The 27,079-nt window shown below is 31.5% G+C and overlaps 1 protein-coding gene across 1 annotated transcript in view; it reads right to left on the bottom strand.

Annotated features, from left to right (window-relative positions):
* Positions 1-19,555, bottom strand: part of LOC123703201 — a 48,311-nt gene extending 28,756 nt beyond the window's left edge. The window contains exon 1 of the mRNA XM_045651129.1: positions 19,241-19,555. Within this exon, the coding sequence (XP_045507085.1) occupies positions 19,241-19,400 (160 nt within the window). The 5' untranslated portion in view covers positions 19,401-19,555. The remainder of the gene's footprint in view (positions 1-19,240) is intronic.
* Between the last annotated feature and the right edge of the window lie 7,524 nt (positions 19,556-27,079).

The following is a 27,079-nucleotide window of genomic DNA, read 5'->3' as shown; positions in this document are numbered from 1 at the left end:
AGCAAACACAAATTTTACGTTTAATCGTGATGTATTACATACATACATACATACCAAGATTTAAGAAATCGGCAAAACAGCTTAATTTCATCAAAATTGTAATACAGTTTTTTTTTTGCTGTCTGTACCACGCAGGATGCAATTATTCAATTGACATCTGACTCTTACATTACATCACATTACAAGATTGAACTCTGCCTACGAGATATCTAATATCCATACTCATATTATAAATGTGATATGTCTGTCTGTACGTGTTGATGGCTAAAACGTCGTATCGAAATTCATAAAATGTGCAATGAATACATATACCTAGTTTATTAAAAATATGATACAAAATCATCCAGAATTTCGAGAAAGGTTTTCATATTTCAACACAAAAAGTTTTTTGTTCCAAAAAGTAATTAAGTAAGTAGGCTTTGAGTAAAAATAATCAAATTTAGTAACCCAATTTGGAATTAAATTAATAAAACCTTTTGTCAACCAAACATAATAAAATTTCAAATAATTAAAATGCATCTCTACCAATTAATTATTGTGTCTCATTATAATACTATAGACAATGTTTAAAAGACCAAAATATAATTAAAATCAGCTGCAATAACTCGAAAACTTACCAATAAACGAGAATATTCTCATAATAAGCACAGCAACAAATAAAATAGCGGCCAATAGAAATATTAACAAAAACTCCATCCTACACACACACACCTACGTCAGTCACAAACACATGCACAAGTTATTATTATATAGGTACAAAATCCACGCATATCATAAAGTTGATTATTGCGTACTGAAATGAAAAATCGCTGAAAAAATCATTTTCATTACAGAGATAATTCTAATCTTATCTGTTTTCGTTGGAGAGGAGAAATGGTATATTATTTGTATATTATGACGTTTTTAAGTGTCTGTATTATGATTTTTATTTGTGAATACATATTTTATCTACAATTAGAGGAAAAGATTCCATCTTTTGTATTTATAGGAAATATATTATCTATACTAATATTATAAAGCTGAAGAGTTTGTTTGTATGTTTGATTGTACGCGCAAATCTCAAGAACTATGGGTTCGATTCCAAAAATTATTTTAGAGTTTGATAGCCAAATTATCAAGAAAGGCTTATAGCCTATACATAATAATATATAATACATAGTATTAAAAAAGTCGCTTTCTCTGTCCCTATATGTCCCTTTGTATGCTTAAATCTTTAAAACTACGCAACGGATTTTGATGCGGTTTTTTTAATAGATAGAGTGATTCAAGAGGAAGGTTTTAGTATAATTTATTAGGTTTTAGACAAAGCGGGCGAAGCCGCGGGCGATAAGCTAACAACATTATATAATACTAGCTTTCCACCCGCGGCTTTGCCCGCGTTTTCAAAGAAAACCCACATAGTTCCCGTTCCCGTGGGATTTCCGGGATAAAACCTATCCTATGTCCATTTTCGGGTATCAAAATATCTCTAAGTATACCAAATTTCAAGCAAATTGGTTCAGTAGTTAAGGCATAATTGAGTAACAGACAAACAGAAAGAGTTACTTTCGCAATTTTTAATATTAGTATTGATTATGATCACACTAAGACCAATAACTAATAAGTGCGGAGGAATGCGGGTAACACCGTACGGCATTGCTAGTTATTTATTTTTGCCACATTTGATAATGAATCTATATTTTTAGATATTTTTATTATGATAATAATATTACGTCGAGATTTTTTATTAATTATTATTTACTAGAGGTGCGCCCCGGCTTCGCCCGTGGTACATATTATTTCGCAATAAAAGGTAGCCTTTGTCCTTTCTCGGGTATCAAAATATCTCCATACCAAATTTCATGCAAATTGGTTCAGTAGTTTAGGCGTGATTGAGTAACAGACAGACAGACAGAGTTACTTTCGCATTTATAATATTAGTATGGATTAGTGACTTTCATTTCCGCTGATAACTTGCATATCTGTTATAATAATTATCGGCTGTTTATAAATAAATAAATATTTCAGGCCAATTTTCACACACGGCACTAAGCTTTGAGCTAATCAACCGGAAATTTTAAATAGTATAATTCTTTTTTTTTAACTAGATGGTAATATTATATGATGGTGATATTAAAAAATGTAATGTACTGAGATATATATCGCGGGTCTCAAACCATAGGGGCGTATATGCAAAAATGCGATTTTTCGTTTTTAATGCCATTGGATTCTACTTTAAGCAATACATAACCTCAATTTTTCTTATAATTTAATACTGATTACTTTTTGTATAAAATGCAAAATATTATTTGCCGTAAGCTAGACAGTCTACAATTATTGTTAGGCCATATAGCCGTATAATAGACGTAAGAGCAATATTATTGCTTATTGAGGCAGTTTTGACATGCCTTATAGACGTATGCACATACGACTGTTTGTTTTATTTTAACCTGAAATCATTGTATCGAGCTATATAGACGTATGCACATACGACCATCAATGTCAACATGATCCTGGGGATATTTAGTCATCACTGCGGACGTATGCACATACGTCTACATATTTTAGTATTGCTGTCTCAAGATTTCGTCACTAGGAGGATGTCACAGAGCAAGTTGGTGGACGTATCGTCATGTCAACAACACGGAAACACGATCATTCTGCAGTGAGATGCCAAAGCGAGTATATGTAATTCTAATGCGTGGAATAACTTTAGTGAATTTACTATATATTATATATCTTCTTTTAATATATATAAATCTCGTGTCACAATGTTTGTCTTCAATGGACTCCTAAACCACATAACCGATTATAATAAAATTCGCACCCCATGTGCAGTTCGATCCAACTTGAGAGATAGGATAGTTTAAATTTCAAATCGTTTTAGAGAAAGCATGCGAAGCTAGTTATTTTATAAAGAACATTTCATGGAAAATAATAAGGTTCCTATCTGCAAGATTTCATACAAAGAATTAATTCTGGAAAATAATATAGATTTTCACAAGCCGAGGATAGACCAATGTTGGTGTCATAAGTTTGAGCAGTTACCCGAAGAAGAACAGAAAGAAAAACAGGAGGAGTATGAAAAACATGTTAATAGGAAAGAATATGCCAAAGAAGAAAAGAAGAAGATAAATTAAAGGCAATGGTTGACTCTACTCTTCTTGTCTATACCTTTGATTTCGAAGCAGTATTATACTGTCCCTAATGGACATTTTGGGTAAACCTATCGTTTATAAAAGGAAATTGGGCTTTATGAATTTCACAATACATAATGCAGTGAGCAAACTGGGCTACTGTTACTTTTGGCCAGAGTACGAGAGAAATAGAGGGGCGAATGAAGTCTCAACATGTTTGTATACTTATATCACCAAGCTTACCAATGTGGAACACCTGATTCTTTATTCTGATTGCTGCCCAGGACAAAATCGAAATTCAGTGGTGGCTTCAATGCTAAGATATGTAATGATGTCTCCAGCAAATCATGTAAAAATTAGGTTATCAATTTGGCCAGTATATTTTTTTTATTAATGTACACCGATTACTCCGAGGTTTCTGGACCGATCTATGTGATTCTTTTTTTGTTTGATGTGTAATGGTGTCGAATTGGTCTCATAAAAAATTTATTCGGATAGGCTTAGCAGTTTTTATTTTATGAGCATTTTTGTCTGATCTCGATGACTTAATTGAAATCTAGCAAGTAACTTTAATACACTTCCCGGTAACCGATTAAGCTGAAATTTTGTAAACGTATGTAAATTGGATAACGATGAAACATTATCATGACATAGAGCTGATTTGATGATGGAATCGGAAGGTGGCCATAGGAACTCAGTAATATATTGACTCAACTTTATCGAGTTTGGGCTCGTTTGATTCGTGTTGATAAATACATTATAAAGTATTAAAAATAACTACATTAAAAACAACCCACTTCAATAACGGAAAGGTAAAAAAAAAATCTGATATTATTAATTACTACATATTATTATTTAGATGTGCTATTTATTAAATAGCTTTGAAGTCGGTGCCAAGCACTAAGCACTTAGTATCAAACCTATTTAGTAAATAGCACATCTAAATAATATGTTATAATTAATAACATCAAATCTTCTTTTTATTTTTTACTTTTCCGTTACGTATTGAAGTCGGTTGTTTTTAACGTAGTTCTAAATGTTTGTGACTTTAGTCATTTAAAGAAGGTAAGTAACTATGTTCAGATTTATAAATAAATTTAATTTTTTATATGCTTACTTTTATTTTCACACAGAAAATATTGTGTAATTACGTCCATTTGTTTTTTTTGTCTAGATTGTAGAATAAAACTGGTTTATACCTCTACTTTGAATTCAAACGCCTCTCAATATAAATGTCAAGCCAAACAGGCGTAAGATTTTTCAAAACCGCGTAAATAACGTTAATTTCGATGGGTTCTCATTCCTAAATTACAATATTTTGAGTCACCAACTAGGTAAAAATAAATATAAGTATAAATATTAATAATTTAAGGAGAAGGGTTTTACGTCCATAAATTCCATACATTTATGGGGGAAATTTGACGGAGTTTTGCCGTCTATTCGTCATGGCAAATAGACGTATCAGCTAAAAACTAGTGTTACAGAGGGAATAGGATCTCAAAACCAAGCATTCCATATTAACTGCAGTGTAAATATATAGCTACATGCAAAAACACAACAAGGTGGCTCAATCACAAAAAAAGTTATTAAGTTTTTTGTCTCTCCTGAAAAGTAGGGGTTTTGTGGATACGCCCCTATGGTTTGAGACCCGCGATATATTTTATTCATTTTTTTTCACAACAGCTGTTTTTAATGTAGCAGTGACATCTATAGTAATCTCTACGAAGCTAAGATAACTTTTATTTTTCACCGTAGTTTATTCAATACACGCTAGATGGCGCTGTATCTAATTGTATGCATAAACTTTATTTTGAAAAAAAAATGGTGACCAAATTGTCATTCGGATAAATGCATTTAATTAACATTTAAGAAGCACAATTGTAAAATAAACCTAGGCTAACAAGCCTGTAGGTATCCCTACTCTTCATTTTTAGATAGGATGGCATTTTTCCTTCTCATCTAAGTACTTTAGGTATTTTGTTTATGTTTTTAATAAATGATACACTTAAATCTCAAGAACCACTCTAATCCATTAAAAAATCCAAACAAAATGCGTAGTGAAGCATCATTTAAGCATTCAGACTCAGCTGCCACACTGCACTGTGACTAGACGCGACGGCGGAAAGCGCCTGCCTAAGTGCCTAGGTAATAATTTCTATGTAGTTGTCAGTCATAATTATTTATCGTATTGGGCTAATTGGCTAATTATAAACCAATTACTACGGTCATGGAATTTATTGAAGTGTAGACTTTTTAAGTAATCGATTTTTTTTAACTTAGAGACTTATAACTTTCAAAATATTAACTCATCTTGATAGTCGTCTAACAATTTACATAATTATTAGATATTGTAAATTAAATCCAATTAGATAAATAAGGTAGATGAATATAATTACAATTAAGATATTATGTATTATATTATTATTATATATTTCATATGAGGTCTTATGGAGGAAGCTTAGAGATTACCACTTGTCTCCTGAATTGATCAGGATTTCACAGTTTTGGTATGGTAACCAGGCCAATACAGTTCGTTGGGCTGGTGTTCGTTCGGACACATTTAAACTTGAATGTGGGGTAAGACAAGGAGGGTTGACTTCTCCAACACTCTTTAACTTGTACATTAATGCACTTATTGTTCTATTAATAAATAAATTAAATTAAAATTAAATTAAATTAAATTATATAACTATGGCCATAATAATCTAGTCTAATAAAAAATAAGTATGTAGAAAACTTACGTGCAATGTGAACAAATCGGAAAGCATATAAAATAATCACAGCACTAACAACACACGCTAACACAAAATATAAGAAATACATAGCGTTTACATTCATTTCGTATTGACACTTTCACGTCTGATTTACTATTAAATTTGTTTATATTTTGTAGTAAATATTTACAAGTTCAATGCTATGATAAGATATAAAAGTGCATTGTTCTGAGTTTATGCCATGTTGTTTGAGTTTTTATAGTGTCATAAATGCAAGGTAAGAAAACGATTGCCCTACGGTCATTTTGTGTTGCATCGATATTACGGAAGTCAAGGTTAGGTGTCAACTGTAACTAAGATGCGTGTGAATTTGTTTTTTTAACATACAGTTCATTGACCCGAAAGTTCGGAAATTCAGTTTCGATATCAAGAAAGATTTGACATCGGTGACTTTTCCTTCCCCTTCCTCTTTTACAAGAAAGATACATCATGCAAGTATTGGAAGTAGCTGCAATTTTCTTATTTGATATTATGTCCTGAAGCTTATTCCAGTGTATCTTCTTTAAAATTCGTTATATAGCTTCATCAATTTTATTTCAAGTCCACGATATATGACAATTAAATTAGTTAAAATATGTAAGTACTTATAAAGAGAACCCAAAAAAATTACATCTAGGGTACTTGTGACATCAATTCCCTACTTAATTTTTAATTTAAACATTTTAATACAATCCTGAATTATTACTATTTAATTAATTGGCAGAGTTCAATTAATATTGAAGCTAATTATTATTCAATTATGTTGCACCTATGAGTTAAATTATTAATTAACAATATATAAGAACAGGTATTTATCAACGTCATCTCTTTTAATGCATTTTAAAACAATGAACTATTTTTATATAGACTATACGGTGAACAACTGATTTTTCAAAACCATAAATTATAATTCAAAATAATTAATCCCCTATGGATTAATATGAATATACTATTTCAGTATCAATGCACTTTATATAATCTGTCTGTAGGTTATCAAATGTATACAGAAAGGAATAATATTATTTGGGATTTGTATTGATTTGCACAATAGGATTTAGTATTGCGGTAGATTATGTTTTATTCACTTTGATAATGTTATAAATTATTATTATTACTTTTAAGTATACGTATTTTATTGGATAACTAGCGGTCCGCTCCGGCTTCGCCCGTCGTACCTACATGTTTACGTTTTTTTTCATAAGAATTAAGAACCATCCTCGTACTTCAAGGAATACCTAGATTCCGCAGCGCACGCGATGACAGAATTTTTTACACCTTGGGTTACATTATTGCATTTTTGGTAAGGATCTCTAATTTTTTTTAAAATGCAACATAGCCTATGTTGCTCAGTGAAGATGCAGCTTTCTAATAGTGTAAGGATTTTTGAAATCGGCTCAGTAGTTTATGCCTGAAAACCATACATACATACATACATAATTTCCTCTTTATAATACCTTTCCTCTTTATAATAATATTAGTATAGATATAGATTTATGACTAATATGGTGAGGTAATTTGTACAATTGTTATCTGTAGGTGAAATTCGTACAGATGATTCTGGTGACTTATCGATAGAAATATCAATGATTGGCTGAAAATTCACTTCATATTTTAACGCTAATTTTATCACACAATAGAAAATAAAATAGGTATTTGATAAATGATAGGAAAATTTGTCCGGTTTTTAAATGTGACTCACACAATGTGTGAAATGAAAGGTATTACTGATTTACTGGTAAGTATTTGATAGGAAATGTTCTTGTTTGTACGGATTTTAAATGTGACTCACACAATATGAAATGGAAGGAAAACACGTTAGAAATGGTTGTAAGTTATTGAGAAAAATATTGTTTCATGCTCCTCAAAAACGGCTTTACAGATTTTAATAACTTTTGTAGTAAGTATTCGATTTGTCTACGCTTAGATTAGGACAACAATTTTACTTCGCAATTAAAAAAAAAATAAGTGAGCTGGTAAAAATAAATTCAAATGACTTACATCTTTTTGTTGCTCCTATAGCAGTCCCATCCGAAATACATTAGAATAAGCAAAGCCAGAGCAAAAGGTATAACAATTAGCCTAAGAGCTACATCTTTCGCCACAGTTCTGTCGCCTTCATTCATTTTAATAAAAAACAACTCTAATCACAAAAAAAAAAAACATTAAAAACTTTTTACAAACAATACACAAGTTATTTATTATCTGTGGTCGTCACTAGTCTGTCAATTTTCCTGCCACTTTGTCAATTTTTTTTCGGGAACCGATCGAAGGCTCTTATCATAACTGTTAGTCAACAATGATTTATCGTTATCACTACATCTAATGGGTTTGCGAATGAGTTAAATATGTTTTAAGTACTTTTGTACCTAATTTTTGATTTAAACATTAATTATGAGTATTTTAACAGAATTCAAAAAAAGGAGGAGGTTATCAATTAGGCCGGTATTTTTTTATGTATGTACACCGATTACTCCAAGGTTTCTGAACCGATCTACGTGATTCTTTTTTTGTTCGATGCGGGATGGTGTCGTCGTATTGGTCCCATAAAATTTTTTTTTGGGATAGGTCCAGTAGTTTTTATTTTATGAGAATTTTTGTCTGTATTTCTAAATGTTTCAAGTAACTTTGATTCACTTCCCGGTAACTGATTGAGCTGAAATTTTGTATACGTAATTGGATAGCGATGAAACATTGTCATGACATAGAGCTGATTTGATGATGGAATCGGAAGGTGGCCATAGGAACTCAGTAATATATATTTGTTATTTGTTAAAATTTATAAGTACGTAGACGTATAAGTACTCTTAACTACGAACATTTCTCGCCAGCCTGATTTCTAAAAGTGATCACTTTTATTCATATATGCCAGCATATTGTTTTGATCATTAATTAATTTTAGCACGTTTAGTAAATCCATACTAATATTATAAATGCGAAAGTAACTCTGTCTGTCTGTCTGTTACTCAATCACCCCTTAACTACTGAACCAATATGAATAAAATTTGGTATAGAGATACCCGAGAAAGGACATAGGCTACTTTTTACCCCGGGACATAGGATAGGTTTTATTCTGGAAATCCCACGGGAACGGGAACTATGCGGGTTTTTCATTCACTGCGCAGGTGATGCCGCGGGTGGAAAGCTAGTAATAAATAAACGCAGAGACCGTAGAACTACAAACTTCGTAAGTTTTATATATTCAGATAGATTTTATAGATTCAGAGTTATTACGTTGAAGAAGTTTGATCTAAGTATTTATCTAAGACTAGCGATCCGCCCCGGCTTCGCCCGTGGTACATGTTTACTTTTTCTCTACTTAAGAACCATCCTCATACTTCAATAAATATAATAAAAAAAGAATTATCGAAATCTGTTCAGCCGTTCTCGAGTTATGCGCTTACCAACACATTTTGCGATTCATTTTTATATTATAGAAGATAACAATGGGAAAAGGAAATAATGTTGAAATATTTTAAGACACAAGATTTCACAATCTAGGTAAGTACCTACCTAAGACTTTTTCTCTTTTTGGCACGCTTTTATAAGCAATATTTGTACATTATAATGAAACTGAATCCTTTATTTATATTAACAGACGATTAGATTTAATTCAGCTTTGTACACTTAAGGTACAAGTCCGAGACGGGCCGCAGACCGCTAACTGCAACAGCAAACTGCAAGCGACACCACTTGTTTCTATGAACATCTATGAAATTGATTCAAAGCGCGGCAAGTGGCAACACTGCTGCCTGCAGACGCGACGCGCAGCGATTCATAGATGTTCATAGAAACAAGTGTTGTCGCTTGCAGTTTGCTGTTGCAGTTTGCGGTCTGCGGTCCGTCTCGACTCTCGGAATTGTACCTTTATCGAGGACCGGTAACAATACAATAATTTTATAAGTTTATCTTATTGTTTATTTCTTTAAAGCATGTTTATTAGTAATTTATATTTCATGCCTATTTAAAGAGAAGAAAAACACAGATTGAAAAAGAATTTGATTATTTACTTCATATCTAAATATGTCAAAAAATCTCGTGACACAGTGTTAAGATTAAATACATAAAAAGATTTCCTGAAAACGTATCTATAAATAAAAAAAGCAATTCTAAGAATGACTGAGGAAAATCAAAGATTGATATAATATTATGTCAAAGACAACACAAACTTTCATAAAACTAGACTACCGAAGCCTTAATACTGATTCTATTGTCTATACTAATATTATAAAGCTGAATAGTTTGTTTGTTTGTTTGAACGCGCTAATCTCAGGAACTACTGGTCCGATTTGAAAACTTCTTTCAGTGTTAGATAGCCCATTTATCGAGGAAGGCACTAACACCAACAGGAGCGGAACCACGTCACACGTGGGTGAAACCGCGCAGATAGTTATATTAGGTACTTGCAAAAATGCCTTATAAACTTTCTCAATTTTCTTTGTCACAATATGTTTTATAATGCCATTAATCGAATTCATTTTAATTGGCGTATTTTATTTATTATTTTGTAATAATTGTAAGAATAGCTGTAAGGAATCAGTAATAAATAAATAAATTGAATTTATTAATTACAAAACTTATTTTAGACTACGGCTTCGGGCCCTTTTGTTATGTATTCGGAAAAAATAAAAAAGATGCCTAGATACATTTATAAATTTTCTTACAGGTGTAATATAATCTAGATCTATATTATGTATAACTAGCTGTGCCCCGCGGTTTTACCCGCATTGCTCCGCTCCTATTAATCTTAGCTTTATAGCCTACCTCAATCAATGGGCTCTAACACCGAAATAATTTTTCAAATCGGACCAGTTGTTCCTGGGATTAGCGCGTTCAATCAAACAAATTCTTCAGCTTTATAATATTAGTATAGATATGACGCATGTTATGTTTTGTTTCCTATGAACAAGAACATATTTGAACAATCACGTATTTCCTACAGATTAAAAACATCATATTTATTTAATACGCCCTCTAAATGTCGACTAATTTCGTTAATATTGGCTTAGGTTTAAAGGTATGCGGAAATTAACGATAAAATGAGAGACTAAGAATTAAAGCCGTAAAGATAAAAAATCTCGGATGTTTGCACGGGGTAGATATGAAATTTGACACATAAAACATATGAAATTTCTGGATAATTAGGCTGGTTGCAGAGCTTGACCGACCGTCAGTGCGTACCATCGGTCCTGACGATACGCATCAACAATTGTATGACTATGACACTAATGCGCATGACAATACGCGTGCGTATGGTCGGTCTGGCTATGAACGGTTTTATGAATTTCCATACATATAACAAGCGCGACCGACGTACGCGCTGATGGTCGGTCAAGCTCTGCAACCGGCCTTATACTTAGTGTTAATGTTATAGGTAATAGACTATTATAATAATTTGTATAAAGTACAGCTCTAATATATACAATAGTTTTTTCAATGTATGGGATGAGTATGAAATTATGTTTAAAAATATGAAAAATACTTTATTTTAGCTATTTATTTTGCCCATTGTGAGGAGGGCCCAACATATTCATCAATTTTTTTCTATCCTCAAACTCAAACATTTATTTATTCAATTAGACTTCTTTTAGAAGCACTTTTGAATCGTCACATTACCTACATATTTTTAACATTTACCATCGATTTGGAAAGCAGTATCTATGGAGAAGAACCGGCAAGAAACTCCATAGTTGCTCTTTTTCAAGCATTCTGAATTAAAATGAAACATTACTCATCGTATACCACAAATGTTCTTTTATCACGAGTAATCCATAATAATCTTAATCATATTAAATAGAAAACAAACAACAATTATTAAAGAGAAAACCGACAAATTTATCTCAAGTGGGGGATCAATGGTAATGTCATATTATTGATGTTGCGTCAAAATCACATGATGTTATACCAAATGATATATTAAGATTTTGTCACGGAAAAAGCGTTTTATTTTTGCATTTATCTGAGGAGATCAATGCAGGCTAATCTCGTATCGAAACGCATTTATCGAAATATGTTTTTGATTTAAATTTTGAAATCAGAGCGGCTTTGGGAACCAATATTGCATTATTTATATATTATTACCTATGTTATATATGTTTATATAATATGTTCAGTAATTAGGGTGTTTCAATTTAAAAATATATTACACTAGATTTCCGCCCGTGGCTTCGCCCGCGCAAAGGAAAACCCGCATAGTTTCCGTTCCCGCGGGATTTCCGGGATAAAAACTATCCTATGTGTTAATCCAAGTTATTTTGTTTAATCCTATATGTGTGCTAAATTTCATTGAAACCGGTTCAGTAGAATTTGAGTGAAAGAGAAACAAACACACACACACACATCCTCACAAACTTTAGCATTTTTATAATATTAGTAGGATTAAAATGCCAGCAATATCAGCCAACGCGCACTTGGCCAGCGTGGTGGATTACGGCCTGATCCTGAACCGCGGGGCATAGCTAGTTACCGATACGACTATAATATTATGTACCTATATTTTGTTTTAAATAATTATATTAAATTCTAAGATTTACGCTACAAGGCTGCATGATAGCAATATTTGTTTATTTTGTAATATATTTGAATAAGAGTTGTAAACCCGTCGTTGTTTACTTGTTACTATGCTAAATTTAAGAGGAAAACGAGTCGTAATATTATGTTATACGGGATACGCATAAAGATTTATGTTAATAAATTATCAAGAGAAATAGACTTCCAAAACCACTATCTTCATAATTTCGGGTGTAAAAATTATTCGACCACGAATAAGTAGAGCGAGATTCGTAGTCAAAGAAAATTTTGAAGTATTCAAAATATAGTGTCATATAAGAAGCTTATAAGATTAATAGCATAAAAACTCTTCCTACTTTGGAGTATTATAAATTTACGAATGCACACTACGAAATAGCCGAAACATTCAGGACTGTGGTAAAGACCAAAGAACCCATAATATTCAATTACTTGCAAACTGTCAATTACAAATAATAAGTGAATCACATGACTCGTGCTACGCGTGATTTTGATTTACATGTATTGACATTACATATTGTTTTCAGTTTCAGCGAATGTTTGTTTAACATTTCTGCAAATTGAGTTAACTGTTTCAAGGTTTAAGCAGATTTTTGAAGTTATACTTCTTTTGGCGCGATGGAGAAAAATGATGAGAGTGAATTTTTACGATGCGCGCGCACACCGACACCTAAATTTAACAGCATGAAGTTAGTTCTAGGTGGAATGAAAATTGAATAACTATGTTCAAGTTGTATATTCTAGTATTTTTTTTATATATACATATATACCATACGCCAAAGAAGTATAACTTCTAACGCGTGTACCTACATAAGTACCTACACACACTCTTTTTTATAAGGCTTGTTTTATAATTTATCCTTTAAATAATATAGCCTATACTGTATTATTCTGTGACTCTACACGTATATTTTAAGAGATTTTTTTTTGTGTTTCACTCAAGAATTGAAAAAGAGTGTGGAATTGTCTTAACAATAGACATTTAAATAATTTCTCGGTGATATAAGGCTATTTACTCATCGGTTATAATACCGGTCCAATCTAGATAGATTCGGGTAAGCGGCTAGTATTGAAACGACCAATACAAATTTTATTTTATTTGTTTTATTGGAAAACTTACGGAGGCTAATTCAGAAATATAATATATAGAACAAAACAAATCTTATTAAATAGAGATACATGAAAATGTCTCCATAAGGTGTTTTCACTGTGAACATATTATTATATTTTATTTTTGTCAATAAGGAATAGGAAAACCAACACATTTTTCAATACGAGACATGCACAAATAGCGCCCTTATGGCTACTAAGCCGTCTCTTCCAGGCAACAATACAAGATAGATAAAAGATAATATAGCTAGTCAGACAAAACCTTGTCGAATCTAATAACAATGTGATATTTGACCAAATACTAAACAAAGAAAAGTCATTGACTCGATAAGTATGTATGTTCCTTGCAAATATTGTTGTAGATTGTTCTGTACTAGTTTGATTTCTTAAAATATATAGGTTCATTATAATACAGACATACAAATAAAATTGCAGACGGTTTTAAAGTAAAAAATAACATTTATGATGTACCTATGCACATTAAAAATATGCAGCATATTAATATTAAACTTACAATTTTGGGTGTATTTTTTACAGTTTATTAAGTTGATTCAGATGTCGTGTATATTATATGAAAGAAATATTTGAATTGTATCACAAAAACAATAATTAATACTTATACTCGAAGAATAACTATACAATTTTGATATATTAATAATAATGCAAATGCACAAAACTCAAAAGTACCTACATATTCATTCTGGCGCCACAGAGTCAATAAGGAGGATAAAAGTATTGTTAAATACGTACTTCTAAATTATCTTAGTTATTCGTCATTACGCTGATATGTATGTATCTTTTATTGTCTATGTTTTCCTGGTACTCAGGACGTATAAAAGTTTGATAGGTTTATTATTAGACTAGCTGCTCCGCGCGGTTTCACCCCCGTGGCTCCACCCCTGTTGGTCGTAGTGCGATGATATATAGCCTATAACTTTCCTCGATAAATGGGCTATCTAACACCGAAAGAATTTTTCAAATCGGATCAGTAGTTCCCGAGATTAGCGCGTTCAAACAAACAAACTCTTCAGCTTTATAATCTTAATATGTATAAATCTCGTATCACAATGTTTGTCCTCAATGGACTCCTAAACTACTTAACCGATTATAATAAAATTCGGACACCATGTGCAGTTCGATCCAACTTGAGAGATAGGATAGTTTTTATGAAAAAAAACGTAAACATGTAGGTACCGCGGGCGAAGCCGGGGCGAACCGCTAGTATTAGTATAGATATTAAAATCTCAACGGTTCTAAGAACATTCTTCCTATAGTACCTAATGAATACAAAAAAAAAAGAATTTTCGAAGTCTTTTCTGTCATTCCGCAATTAAAACTAAGAAGAAAGTATTAAAGTATAAGAAAAAACACAATATATGATTAAACTTCTTACCCTAATATTATAAATGCGAAAGTTTGTGAGGATGTGCATGTGTGTGTTTGTTACTCTTTCACGAAAATAGATACTACTAAACCGATTACAATGAAATTGAACCGATTAAATTAAGCTGACTCAGTTTAAAATCTGTATAGTTTATCCCTTTTTATATCCCAACCATCTTAATAAATATTATAAAGGCGAAAGTTTGTAAGTATGGATGTATGGATGTTTGTTACTCTTTCACTTAAAAACTACTGAACCGATTACAATGAAATTTAGCACACATGTAGAGGGTAACTTGGATTAACACATAGGATAGGTTTTATCCAGGAAATCCCACGGTTTCGGGAACTATGCGAGTTTTTCTTTGAAAAACGGTCGAAGCCGCGGGTGGATAGCTCCGTCATAAAATAGGTGAGGTTTGGCAGCCCTGGGATCTTGTTAATTCTGTGTTGATTCAATTTCCTTTCTTTTTCCACTATGCTCCATAAATACATTGTATTGTCTATATGACATGTCAATGCTATTTCATGAACCAAGGTAACTGAAGCAAAAATGTACAAAGTGAAGTCTTCCTGTATACAATATATTATTACTATCTGTGCCTCGCGGTTTTACCCGCATTGCTCTGCTCCTATTTGTCTTAGTGTGATGATATATGTGCCTATAACCTTCCTCGATAAATGGGCTATCTAACACTGAAATAATTTTTTCAGTAGTTCCTGAGATTAGCGCGTTTAAACAAACAAACGAACTCTTCAGCTTTATAATATTAAGAATAGTATAGATACTTCACGTGTTGTTAAATATTTATAGCAATGCAATAAACGCAAACAATGTTTATTCATCTGGGTTTACCCGAGATAAAGGCAATGAGTAAATTTCACCAAACTTGGATTATACGTTTTCGCAGATAAGACTTAAATGTTAACAAAAATTTTATGACGTTTTTAGAAAGTTTGATATTCTTGTTTGAATAGTTCCTTTCAGGTTAGTTCGTTCGGCGTATTAATAAACCGGCTACTCACGTACCTGCAGCAGGGACAATTTTGAAATTGGACCCTTAATTGGCTCCTTAATTGTGATGTGTATAGGCAAGCAGGGGCAATTTATAGAACAACTGAAATTGCTCCAACCGAGATTGTTCATATTATATTGCCCCTGCGGCAGGTACTTGAGTAACCGGCCTAAGGTGTCAGTATTTATTACTTTCGCCTGTGTGTTACCGACATGTTTGTATGTACCTTTAGACTCGATTTTGATTTTTGACCTACTTTAAATTAAATGGACAAATTTAATTCAAAATACTACACTTATCAAGAATCGGTGACATGGCAATAATTTCATCTGTTTAAGTGTGTTTTTTAAACTGTATTAATTATTTTAATACCCAAAAAATTTTTAGAGAATTTGGAGATTTTTTGGTTTTAAATTTTCTCAATAGCTTTCACGTAATTTTACCTCGTTTTTCTTCATAATAGGTAATGAAATTAAAACTATCTTATGCATTGATTTACTATGTATTACGTACTAGAGAGGACATCACAACTAGGTACTATTTGTAACACGAGTTAGAGTCAATCGTCTCAAACCATTTTTTTCGTTACATTGATTTCTTTTAATTGGTAGTAGTAATACCTCAATGGTCTTATATCCAATACTTATAACTTGTATTAATTAATATCTCATAACATATACGTATAGATTGGATAAATCAATTGTAGAGTCTGTTGATTCTGATAGTAAAGTTACAACATGTTTTCTTTTGTAAAATACATACAAATACCATTTTTTTAAATAGTCAGATTTCATCTAAAAACGGGTTTATTAATAGATAATAAAATATAAATAGATTCAAAGTGACCCTGGTATATCCTTGGCATAGAATTCGATTACCAAATTGCGCAAGACATGTGTTGCATGCTAATATTTAATATTGTTAAAACAATGAGATAAAATAATAATTAATTAACCAAAATACGCTTTATAATTATAAATATACTTGATCATAAATTACATATAATCCGTATTAAATATTATAAAGGTTAAAATGTGTTTGTCTTACTTTCAGGTTCGTTTTAGCTATTGTGCTTATTATTTTAGGCTAGAGAACTACCTATTATTATAATATGTATATATGTACCTACCTTTACTAATCAATACCTACCTTTTATAGAACCTAGTGAACTTGGCTATTTTTTGTTGTTATAAAAAGTAAGTATTCGGCTTATTATGTTCATAATTTCAATAACAAAGAAGCAAAGAACAATAAAGTGTTACACATAATATAATTTATTGTTTACACATTATAATGTAAGTTCAGCACTCTACCACAGTTTAATAAATAGTAAATACTCGTACAAATAAACTCTATTTCCATTTCTTTTAATACACTAATCTGTCTTAAGAATGTTAATAAAATAAATATATAATATTAAACTATAAATCTTTATTTATAGTTAGAAAACATGTTCTAGAAAGAAAACACTATTATAATTGCGAGAAATAGCTATTTAAGAACATTATTTATATCTAGGAACTGCATTCAAATCTATACTAATATTATAAAGAGGAAAACTTTGTTTGTTTGTTTGTTTGATTGTAATGAATAGGCTCATAAACTACTGGACCGATTTTAAAAATTCTTTCACCATTCGAAAGCTACATTATCCACGAGTAACATAGGCTAGGTTTTATCCCGGAAATCCCACGGGAACGGGAACTATGCGGGTTTTTCTTTAAAAACGCGGGCGAAGCCGCAGGCGAAAAGTTTTATATTTGGTAAGCATAGACATTTCTTTTTATATTCCATATCAGAAAACCAAGTTAATCTTGAGTTACGTTTTTATTGTGTTTACAAGAGAATAGTCACGTTTTTAACATTATTAAAATGTTATATTTAATTAACCTAATATTATGCCTATCAACATTAAAATCGATTAAATGAAGTTTCAAACTCGAATAATTTATTCAACTAAACTTCGTTTAGAAACGCTTTAAAATATTATCCACTGAAGTTATATGTCTTGTTAAAGTGGTATTTATGAAGTTACAGGTATTATTCCGTCAAATTGAAATTTATTTTGAACTAGGTTTACGCCCGCGGCTTCGCCCGCGCATTCAAAGAAAAAACCCGCATAGTTCCCGTACCCTTGGATTTCCGGGATTGCGTCATTTTCCCGGGATAAAAAGTAGCCTATGCCCTTTCTCGGGTATCAAAATAATATGTCCATACCAAATTTCATGAAAATTGGTTCAGTAGTTTAGGCGTGATTGAGTAACAGACAGACATACAGAGTTACATTCGCATTTATAATATTAGTATGGATAACGTGTTTTAAAAACTATAAATACTTAGTTATCATTTTCACATAATATTTTTGTAGTTAGTGGGTGCAGAAGAGCGAAAAAACTAAAACAATTTTAAAATTTTATTTAATAATTAATTGAATCCTTTTAAATAGAGCATACATTAATTGAAAGTAGGATATTATTATGTATATCAAAATAATGACATAGATGATAGAATCCTTTATATTATGAGATATTGTTTGTTACGTTATTAGTTTTTTTTCACTCTACAGTAATCAATGTGGTAGGTTTTTTAAGTGCTCTGCGTTATCGTATATATATTTTGTAAATTGCTTATTGTTTTTCAATATTCTAATTTAAATAATATATATTATAAATAGCACGATAATTTATGGCTCTAAAGTTCTTTAAAAAATAACAAATATATAATAATTAAAATAACCTTTTAAGTTATTTTTGTGACTAATGTCGACATAATGTTCAAACTCGTGATAAAATTGCACTTTTTGTTGATTTGGTAAAAAAACAAATTGTTGCTTCAAAATTGATGACGTTACTGAGATTAAAATTTTACATAACACTTACAAAAAATATAAAAATATGCTGCTCTTGCAAAAAGACTAATTGGCTGATTTAAATTATTATGCAGACAAATACCTACCTTGTCACTAAGAATAATAGGGTAAGTATTGCATTTTCGACTAAAGCATTTAATAGTATCTATGTACCTATCCTATGAAACAATATTTTTGCAAAACACAAGGAATATGTGTTAAACTAAGGTGTTAAAATTAGAAAAAAAAATTCAAATTCAAATTCAAATTCAAATTCAAAAAAACATCCGTCACGCTTTTTCGATCAGGCCACGTGTCCTGACGCGAGTTTAAGATTTTATACCCAACGCCGCTAAAGAAGTTTTCACTTCAAAATATCATTTAATTTTGAAATTAAACAGCGCAGCTTTGCTTTCCCTTCATTATAATACTCTAAAATATCATATATTATTGAGCACAGAAAAAAAATAGCATTTGTAATTAACTTACCTTTACTTTTATATAATACGTAGATTAACCTAATGAATATTATTAAAATTAAAACGAACACTGGCAATAGTCCCAATACTTTTCCCGCGTCCGATTCAGCGGGATGCACTTGCCTCGTAACAATCGAACTGTCATTATAAAAATCACTTAGCACATTCATTTTAAAAGTTTTAAGGTTTTATCATCTATATTTAAAAAAGAGCAAAAATCTGTGGCACTTCTAATTAAAAAAAAAGAACGCGGCTATATTATTCTATATTCAAAAAGCCGTAATGTCATTTCTTTCGAGTCGCCCGCGTTTTCTGAGCTGCGTGTGTCAAATGCTTCTAGGACGCTAGCGCAGATAATAAATAAAGATTTTGTTTAGATAATTTCGATCGTATCTTCTTACAATTAGAGTTGATTATCGCGAATTTACTGGAACATGAATGGATTGTACGCTAGATTGTGCACTTTTGAGATAAGCTGAGATTCTACATGTATTCGTTATTTTTAAAATCTTCGGCGATCCGTGTGATCTTATTATAGATGATTTATCTAGTATTTGTAGATAAGGTTATCTAATTTATTTATAACGATGTGACATTTTGACTATTGTTTTATATTGTGATAAGGTTTATTTTTAGTGTGGTTCGCGGTATGTCTTATAATTATAAAAAAAATTACTGAACATCGTAGTTAAATGTTTGAAAATCTCTTATCCCTTTAAAGTGAAAAATGCATTAATAGAGAAGAGACTCTACCAAAAGTAGAGACTTTTGACAATCATTCTCTTATCCCTTTAAAGTGAATAATGCATTGGTAGAGAAGAGACTCTACCAAAAGTAGAGACTTTTGACAATCATTCTCTTATGCCTTTAAAGTGAATAATGCATTGGTAAAGAAGAGACTCTACCAAAAGTAGAGACTTGACAATCATTCTCTTATCCCTTTAAAGTGAATAATGCATTGGTAGAGAAGAGACTCTACCAAAAGTAGAGACTTTTGACAATCATTCTCTTATCCCTATAAAGTGAATAATGCATTGGTAGAGAAGAGACTCTACTAGAAGTATAAAGTCTGCAAATGTCCATGGGCGTTGGAGACGAACCATCAGCTCAGATGCCCTCTCACACACAAAAATATACTAAAAAAAAACACGCTTTAATACGATAAACCCATGAAATTATTGTGTTTTCACCGATCCTTTAAATTGGGTCAAAATCGTGTTGGAAGAAGTCGGCTAGATACAAGCTTACAAACAAACAGGTGATGCCAATAAAAACTCTAACGCATCCATGGCATGATACTTCTTTTGGCGCGATGGAGAAAAATGATGAGAGTGAATTTTAACGATGCGCGCGCCTACCGACACCTAAATTTAACAGCATGAAGTTAAAAATTTATAAAGCATTTGAATGCCATAAAAACTAAAAAATATAAATTCAGCATGAAGTTAGTTCAAGGTGGTATGAAAATTGATAACTATGTTGAAGTTGTATATTCTAGTAATTTTTTCCATACGCCAAAGAAGTATCCCTAATTACTTCTAACGCGTGTACATAAGTACACACACTCTTTTTTTGTTACATAGTCAGTATAAAAAAATCATTGCCATTCAAAAGGCCACGTGCATACAATGTCACTGTTGGTAAAACAAGGTTGTTAGATAAGACAACAGCATACTTCATACTTGTATAACTTTCCTTAATTATTATGTAATAATTATAAGGTGATTGATTAGCCTTTGAATTTCCTTGTAAATAACTGTGTTTATTATTTTCTTCTGTTTAGAAACTATTTAGAAACAACTTTAGTTAGACTAGTAGTAAAATTAATCTATACTAATATTATAAAGCTAAAGAGTTTGTTTGTTTGTTTGAACGCGCTAATCTCAGGAACTACTGGTCCGATTTGAAAAATTATTTCAGTGTTAAATAGCCCATTTATCGAGGAAGGCTATAGGCTATATATCATTAGATACGCTAAGACCAACAGGAGATGAGCACCGTGGGTGAAACCGCGGGGAACAGCTAGTGATAGGTATATAAAATGAATATTTGACTATTATATTTTTAAAGATAATAGAGGTATTTAAGAGATACGCGTAAACAAACAAACTTATTTTTATCATGTGACGTCATTAGTATTTAATTATGATTTTATCCGATTGGAAAACATACATTAAAATGTAATTACTGTCAATCAATTTAGACTAAATACCTACATTTGATTAGAGAAAGAATTTGATAAAGTTCGCCGTTGAAATTATAATATACAGGGTGTCCCACTATTGGTATACTAAGCGCGAAGGGACTTGTAGTTTTGCATACACTGATCACGTAAAAAATACTTATACAACAAAATTACGTCGAAAATTTTTTGCTAATTTTTTCCTGAAAATTCATGTCTTCTTCTCTAGCTTCGCGCAGCCGACATATACCGCTTCTCTAATATTGTGAGCATTTTGTCTATGAAAACATAATCGATAGCTCACGTGCTAGTAGCAAAGTTGGGCGGGTTACTTGTTATGGGTGTACATGACTGTACCTACACATAGAGTTTTAGTTCATCTATTTGAAAAAAACTGCGTCTGGAATTTTATAAGTATATATTTTTTACGTAGGTACTCAGCGTATGCAAAACTATATCCTCCTTTAAGCTTAGAATACCAACAGTGAGACACCCTGTAGGAGGTAGATAAATATAAAAAAAATATTCCGCTATATTAGTTGATTGTTTTAGCAAAATAATATAGAGACGAGAGATTTTATTTCATTTTTGAAGTTATACTTCTTTTGGCGCGATGGAGAAAAATTATGAGAGTGAATCTTTACGATGCACGCGCACACCGACGCCACACCTAAATTTAACAGCATGAAGTTAGTTCTAGGTGGTATGAAAATTCATAGGTAACTATGTTCAAGTTTTATATTCTAGTATTTTTTTCCATACGCCAAAGAAGTATATCTTCTAACGCGTGTACATAAGTACACACTACACACACTCTTTTTTGTTATGTGCCGGTGCGTCATCCAACTCTTGATTTATTTAACTTTTAAGTATTTATTTATTTATTATATTAATTATATAATTATTATTTAAGTATATTATATTGTGAAGATAACTTTTGTCTTTACCTGTTATTAATTAGCCGCAGAAGATTAATTAAATTGAACGATTTAATACAATTATGTATATTGAATCAAGAAACCACACAAGTAACGGTTAGCCAATCTTCACGTAACCTAAGAAATGTAGGTAAATTAACTACTCAGTTACGGGGCTTCGAATAACTATATAATAATTATTGGCCAATAGAGCGTTTGTCGCTCAGGTGAGTTTTCTGTATTGAAATTACTTTCCCATCATCTGTTAAAAAATAATAAAATATTTACCTACGACTAGCTCTCCTACCGCGGCTTCGCCCGCGTTTTCCAAACAAAACCCACATAGTTCCCGTTCCCGTGGGATTTCCGGGATAAAACCTATCCTTTGTGTTAATCCAAATTACCCTCTATATGTGTGCTAAATTTCATTGTAATCAGTTTAGTAGTATTTGTGTGAAAGAGTAACATATAGGTACTTATACACATAGGTACGTACATCCATCCTCACAAACTTTCGCATTTATAATATTAGTAGGATAGGATGTTACTAGTGTTTCATACAGAAAGGACTAAGTAAGTAGGTAAATACCTATTTATTATTCAAACTTCTAGAGAGAGACTCATGATTACGAAATAATATATTGATTTTATAAATAATGCAACTAATGCAAGCATAATCTTCTCTAGTCTAACATATTCAAAATGCACCTAATTAAATATTATACAGTATACGAACGAATATTATGTTCACAATTCAGTGAATAAAATCATAAAATATATTATAATATTATAGACTAGCTTCCGCCCGCGACTCCGTCCGCGCGGATGTCGGTCTTCGCGTGGATGGCTTATTTCTCCATTTTGAGTAACTTTGACAATGACATCTTATAAATATCTATTGGACCCAAACACGGCTAGGCCTATAATAATACACAACGTGTGTTCGCGGTTCTACAGTACAACGTCTATGGATAAAACTGAAAAATTAAGATTAATTTTTTTCTACGTATTTTTCCAGGATAAAAAGTATCCTATTTTACGCCCAGGATAATAAGGTATAATTATACCAAGTTTCATCGAAATCGAACCGTTAGTTTTCACGTGATGCCTTCACAGACAGACAGACAGACAGACAGACAGACAAAAAATTTTTAAATCACATATTTGGGTTTGGTATCGATCCAGTAACACCCCCTGCTATTTATTTTTTCAATATTTTCAATGTACAGAATTGACCCTTCTACAGATTTATTATATTATGTATATAGATAACCTGTTTTGTTTTCAAGAATATCAGTGAAATTTTTGTTTTAGTTTCAGCGCCATCTAGTACATTTTACATGAACTATTATTGTTCCATGCAATAAAAATGTTTGCGTGATAACATGAGTTACGAATAGATGGCGTTGTTATAAAAAATTATATATTAATGTGTAGTTCAGTAGAATTTGTATAGTTTCAGTTGGATTGAATAAACATATTTTTATGAGAACGGTGCAAATTCATTGGTATTCTTTTTACAGTAGATATATACAACTATTCCAAAAATATGCAAATAGTTACAGTTGTGATTAAAACGTAGTTATACCTATATACATAAATAATAAGTATTAAAAACTTCTTTAGTATGTACCTATAAGAAATATAATTTTAACGAACATTTTTAATAATAAAAATATCAACCACACATAAAAAAATTATTAATACATAGGTCTACCTACTAAATCTGACAACCTAAGTAGCTAATAATATTATATTAATTTTATAAATTAATATCAATCATTTTTTGGGTATTGATTTTATTGTAATTTATAACTTAAATGCTGTTTATTAACTAACAGTGGTTGCTTGTATTACCTAACTACCATTTTAATAACCATTTAAAATAATTAAAATAAACTGATTTTTTCTTTTAAGTATTATAAAATTTGCTAGACACTTATTCATTTGCCTACACTTATTTACTTAGTAGGTATATACCTAATTATCCTATCCAAAAATACCTGTGAAAAATACCTACGCACAGATAAAAAAAACGCAAAATGGCGCCAAATTTGACATCTGTAGAGCAAAAAAACTTACCGATCAATTCGCACAGATGCAAGCAGACGCATGTCAATCCATACACCAAAATTAGCAACAAAAAAGGAGACAAGAGCACTAGATAGTCCATTTTTTCGGTTTTCACACACAATATAGCGATTATGTTAAACAATACGGAATACAACGTTATCTCTGATCAACTGATAACAGTACCGATTTGATAATAAAATAATTAAATCGATTGACGTTGTAGTTATGATGGAACTTTTGGCAAATTGTAAAAAGTCTAGTTCATCTCATTGTACTTTCTAGGTACTCTACCAGCTATTACCTGTTATTAGTGTGATACTAGCTGGAACACGCAGAGTCATTTGCATCGAACCCGGACAAAAAAATTGGTTGCCTGTAAAGTCGGTATACGGGCGAAAGTTTTACGTGACAACGACTTTTTATGTCTGTCTCTCTCGCTCTTAGGCGGGCTAACCATGCCCGCGTGCCTCTTTCGGTGACTCATCGTAACGTTACCGAGCGTTACACTTTTTCATAAGTGACTCCCAGCCGCAACCTAATTTAAGACGTTGTCACGTCAAAAGAAAAAGGCATCTAGGTACTAGGTACCTACTTAATTTAATCTTTCTCTGTACTAAATTTATAGAGCTGATTTTGTTATTTACTTATTTTCATTCCAAGATTTACTTTTGCTCTATAAAGGAGCCAACGTTTTTCTACACCGCCGACGGTATCGTGTCACTTTTTAAAAAACATCTTCAAATAATTTTTATGACAATATAATATAAAAACACACCTACAACAATAAAGCATACCTACCTTACTTATTATATTTATTGAATTATTAATTTGAAAGCTATTGGCTATGTGCGAAGTGGGTAGTGGGGAACGGCAAATCGATCGTAGCACACGACATGGCAGAAATGTGAATTAATTCTGGGCTGTCATGTGTCAAATTGCTTTATTTTCATAACTTCCTTTATAATTTTAAGTAAAAACGTAAAAATTTGCGATATGGGTACAGGGTACATGCTGTGTCGTAAATTGTAAAAACAATGGGAAAAACAGTTCGTGCAAGTTTTATTCGTTTCCAACATCAAAGTGGACATTACAGCAAAGACAAAAATGGATAGCTGCTGTGAAGAGAACCAAGAAACTACTAAAGAAGAAACCCAACAAACATATGATATTGCTCGAGTCCGAGATCCATGTGGAAAGAATTATGCAAAGACTGAGAGTTTATCGAATTTTAGATAAAATTCCTCACAATTTATTTGATTGTGTCGATACATGTATGTTGTGTATTAGTCAATTTACAGCCCTCAATTTTTGATAATATAAATAATAATCGCTGTACTTAATATAAATTATTAATATTATATGTATTCGAATATTATACTATTATTACGTAACATATTCTTATTTGATTGTGAATATATTATATTGTATCTATTATATATTATATGGATATATATTTATGCTCTACCCTTCACCTTTCCTCTAATTTAATTTCTCCTCGTACGTCCGGTTGTCTGGAAGAAATCGCTGCATAGCGATAAGACCGCCAATTGTTGTAATGTATCCTTAAATTAAGTCTTTTTGTAATGATTCTAAGAGCAATAAAGTATTAATAAATAAATAAATAAATAAATAATAGTAATCGTAAATAAAACACATTTTTTGTAATTCAAAACAAAGTTTCTTATTATTAAATCAATAATGTTTCATTTATAAATTCGTATTCTTTAAAAATGTAATAACATTAAGTAGAAATAATTTGGAATGTAATCAACTTAGGTAATCAAAAACACAACATCTACTAAAATTACTTAACATTAGAGCAATTGAAAATATTTTTTTTTCCTGTGAAATCACGCTTACGTGTAGCTTTTCCCGTTCGTTCTAAGCTCTTCCACTTCTCTCACATGCTGTGCATTAATTTTTCCCTTTTTGCTCAGTTTGAGGTTGGAAATGTATTTTATGCTTAATCGATTCAAATCCCGTACGTATTATAATATCCATATTTTTCACGAGGAAGAAAATCGCTAGGTATAATATACACACTCACTTTTTACACTATTTTTTTCAATTTCGTTGAAAAACTAGTCGAAAATCAATATCACAAAAATATCTTATCATCTAGTTGACATGATTTGATAGATGACAAGTCCTGAATAGTTGCGGCCACTAGGGGCGCTGTCATCGCGCACACAACGAACAGTACCTACCCGAAAGTAACTCTGTCTGTCTGTCTGTTACTCAATCACGCCTTAACTACTGAACCAATTTGCATGAAATTTGATTTAGAGATATTTTGATACCCGAGAAAGGACATAGGATAGGTTTTTTCCCGGAAATCCTACGGGAACAGGTTTTTTTTTAAAACGCGGGCGATTTCGCGGGCGGAAAGCTAGTTTAAAATATTTTAAAATTATCTAATATACGTAACATACTTTTAAATAGTTATGTTTAAAACGTGTTGACGAAAACCACAATCAAAGATTACAATTCGATTATGAATGATGAGTAATTATTATGAAATATATACATAATTTATTAACTTCCTTGTTTTAAGTACTTAGATATTAATTCTTATAATTTATTATACAACTAGCTTCCGCCCGCGACTCCGTCCGCGCGGATGTCGGTCTTCGCGTGGATGGTTTATTTCTCCATTTTGAGTAACTCTGACAATGAC

This window comes from Colias croceus, chromosome 25 (genome assembly GCF_905220415.1).
Source record: "Colias croceus chromosome 25, ilColCroc2.1".
Lineage (NCBI taxonomy): Eukaryota > Metazoa > Arthropoda > Insecta > Lepidoptera > Pieridae > Colias > Colias croceus.
The sequence above is the reverse complement of the archived record's forward strand: the minus strand, read 5'-3'. Positions and strand labels throughout refer to the sequence as shown.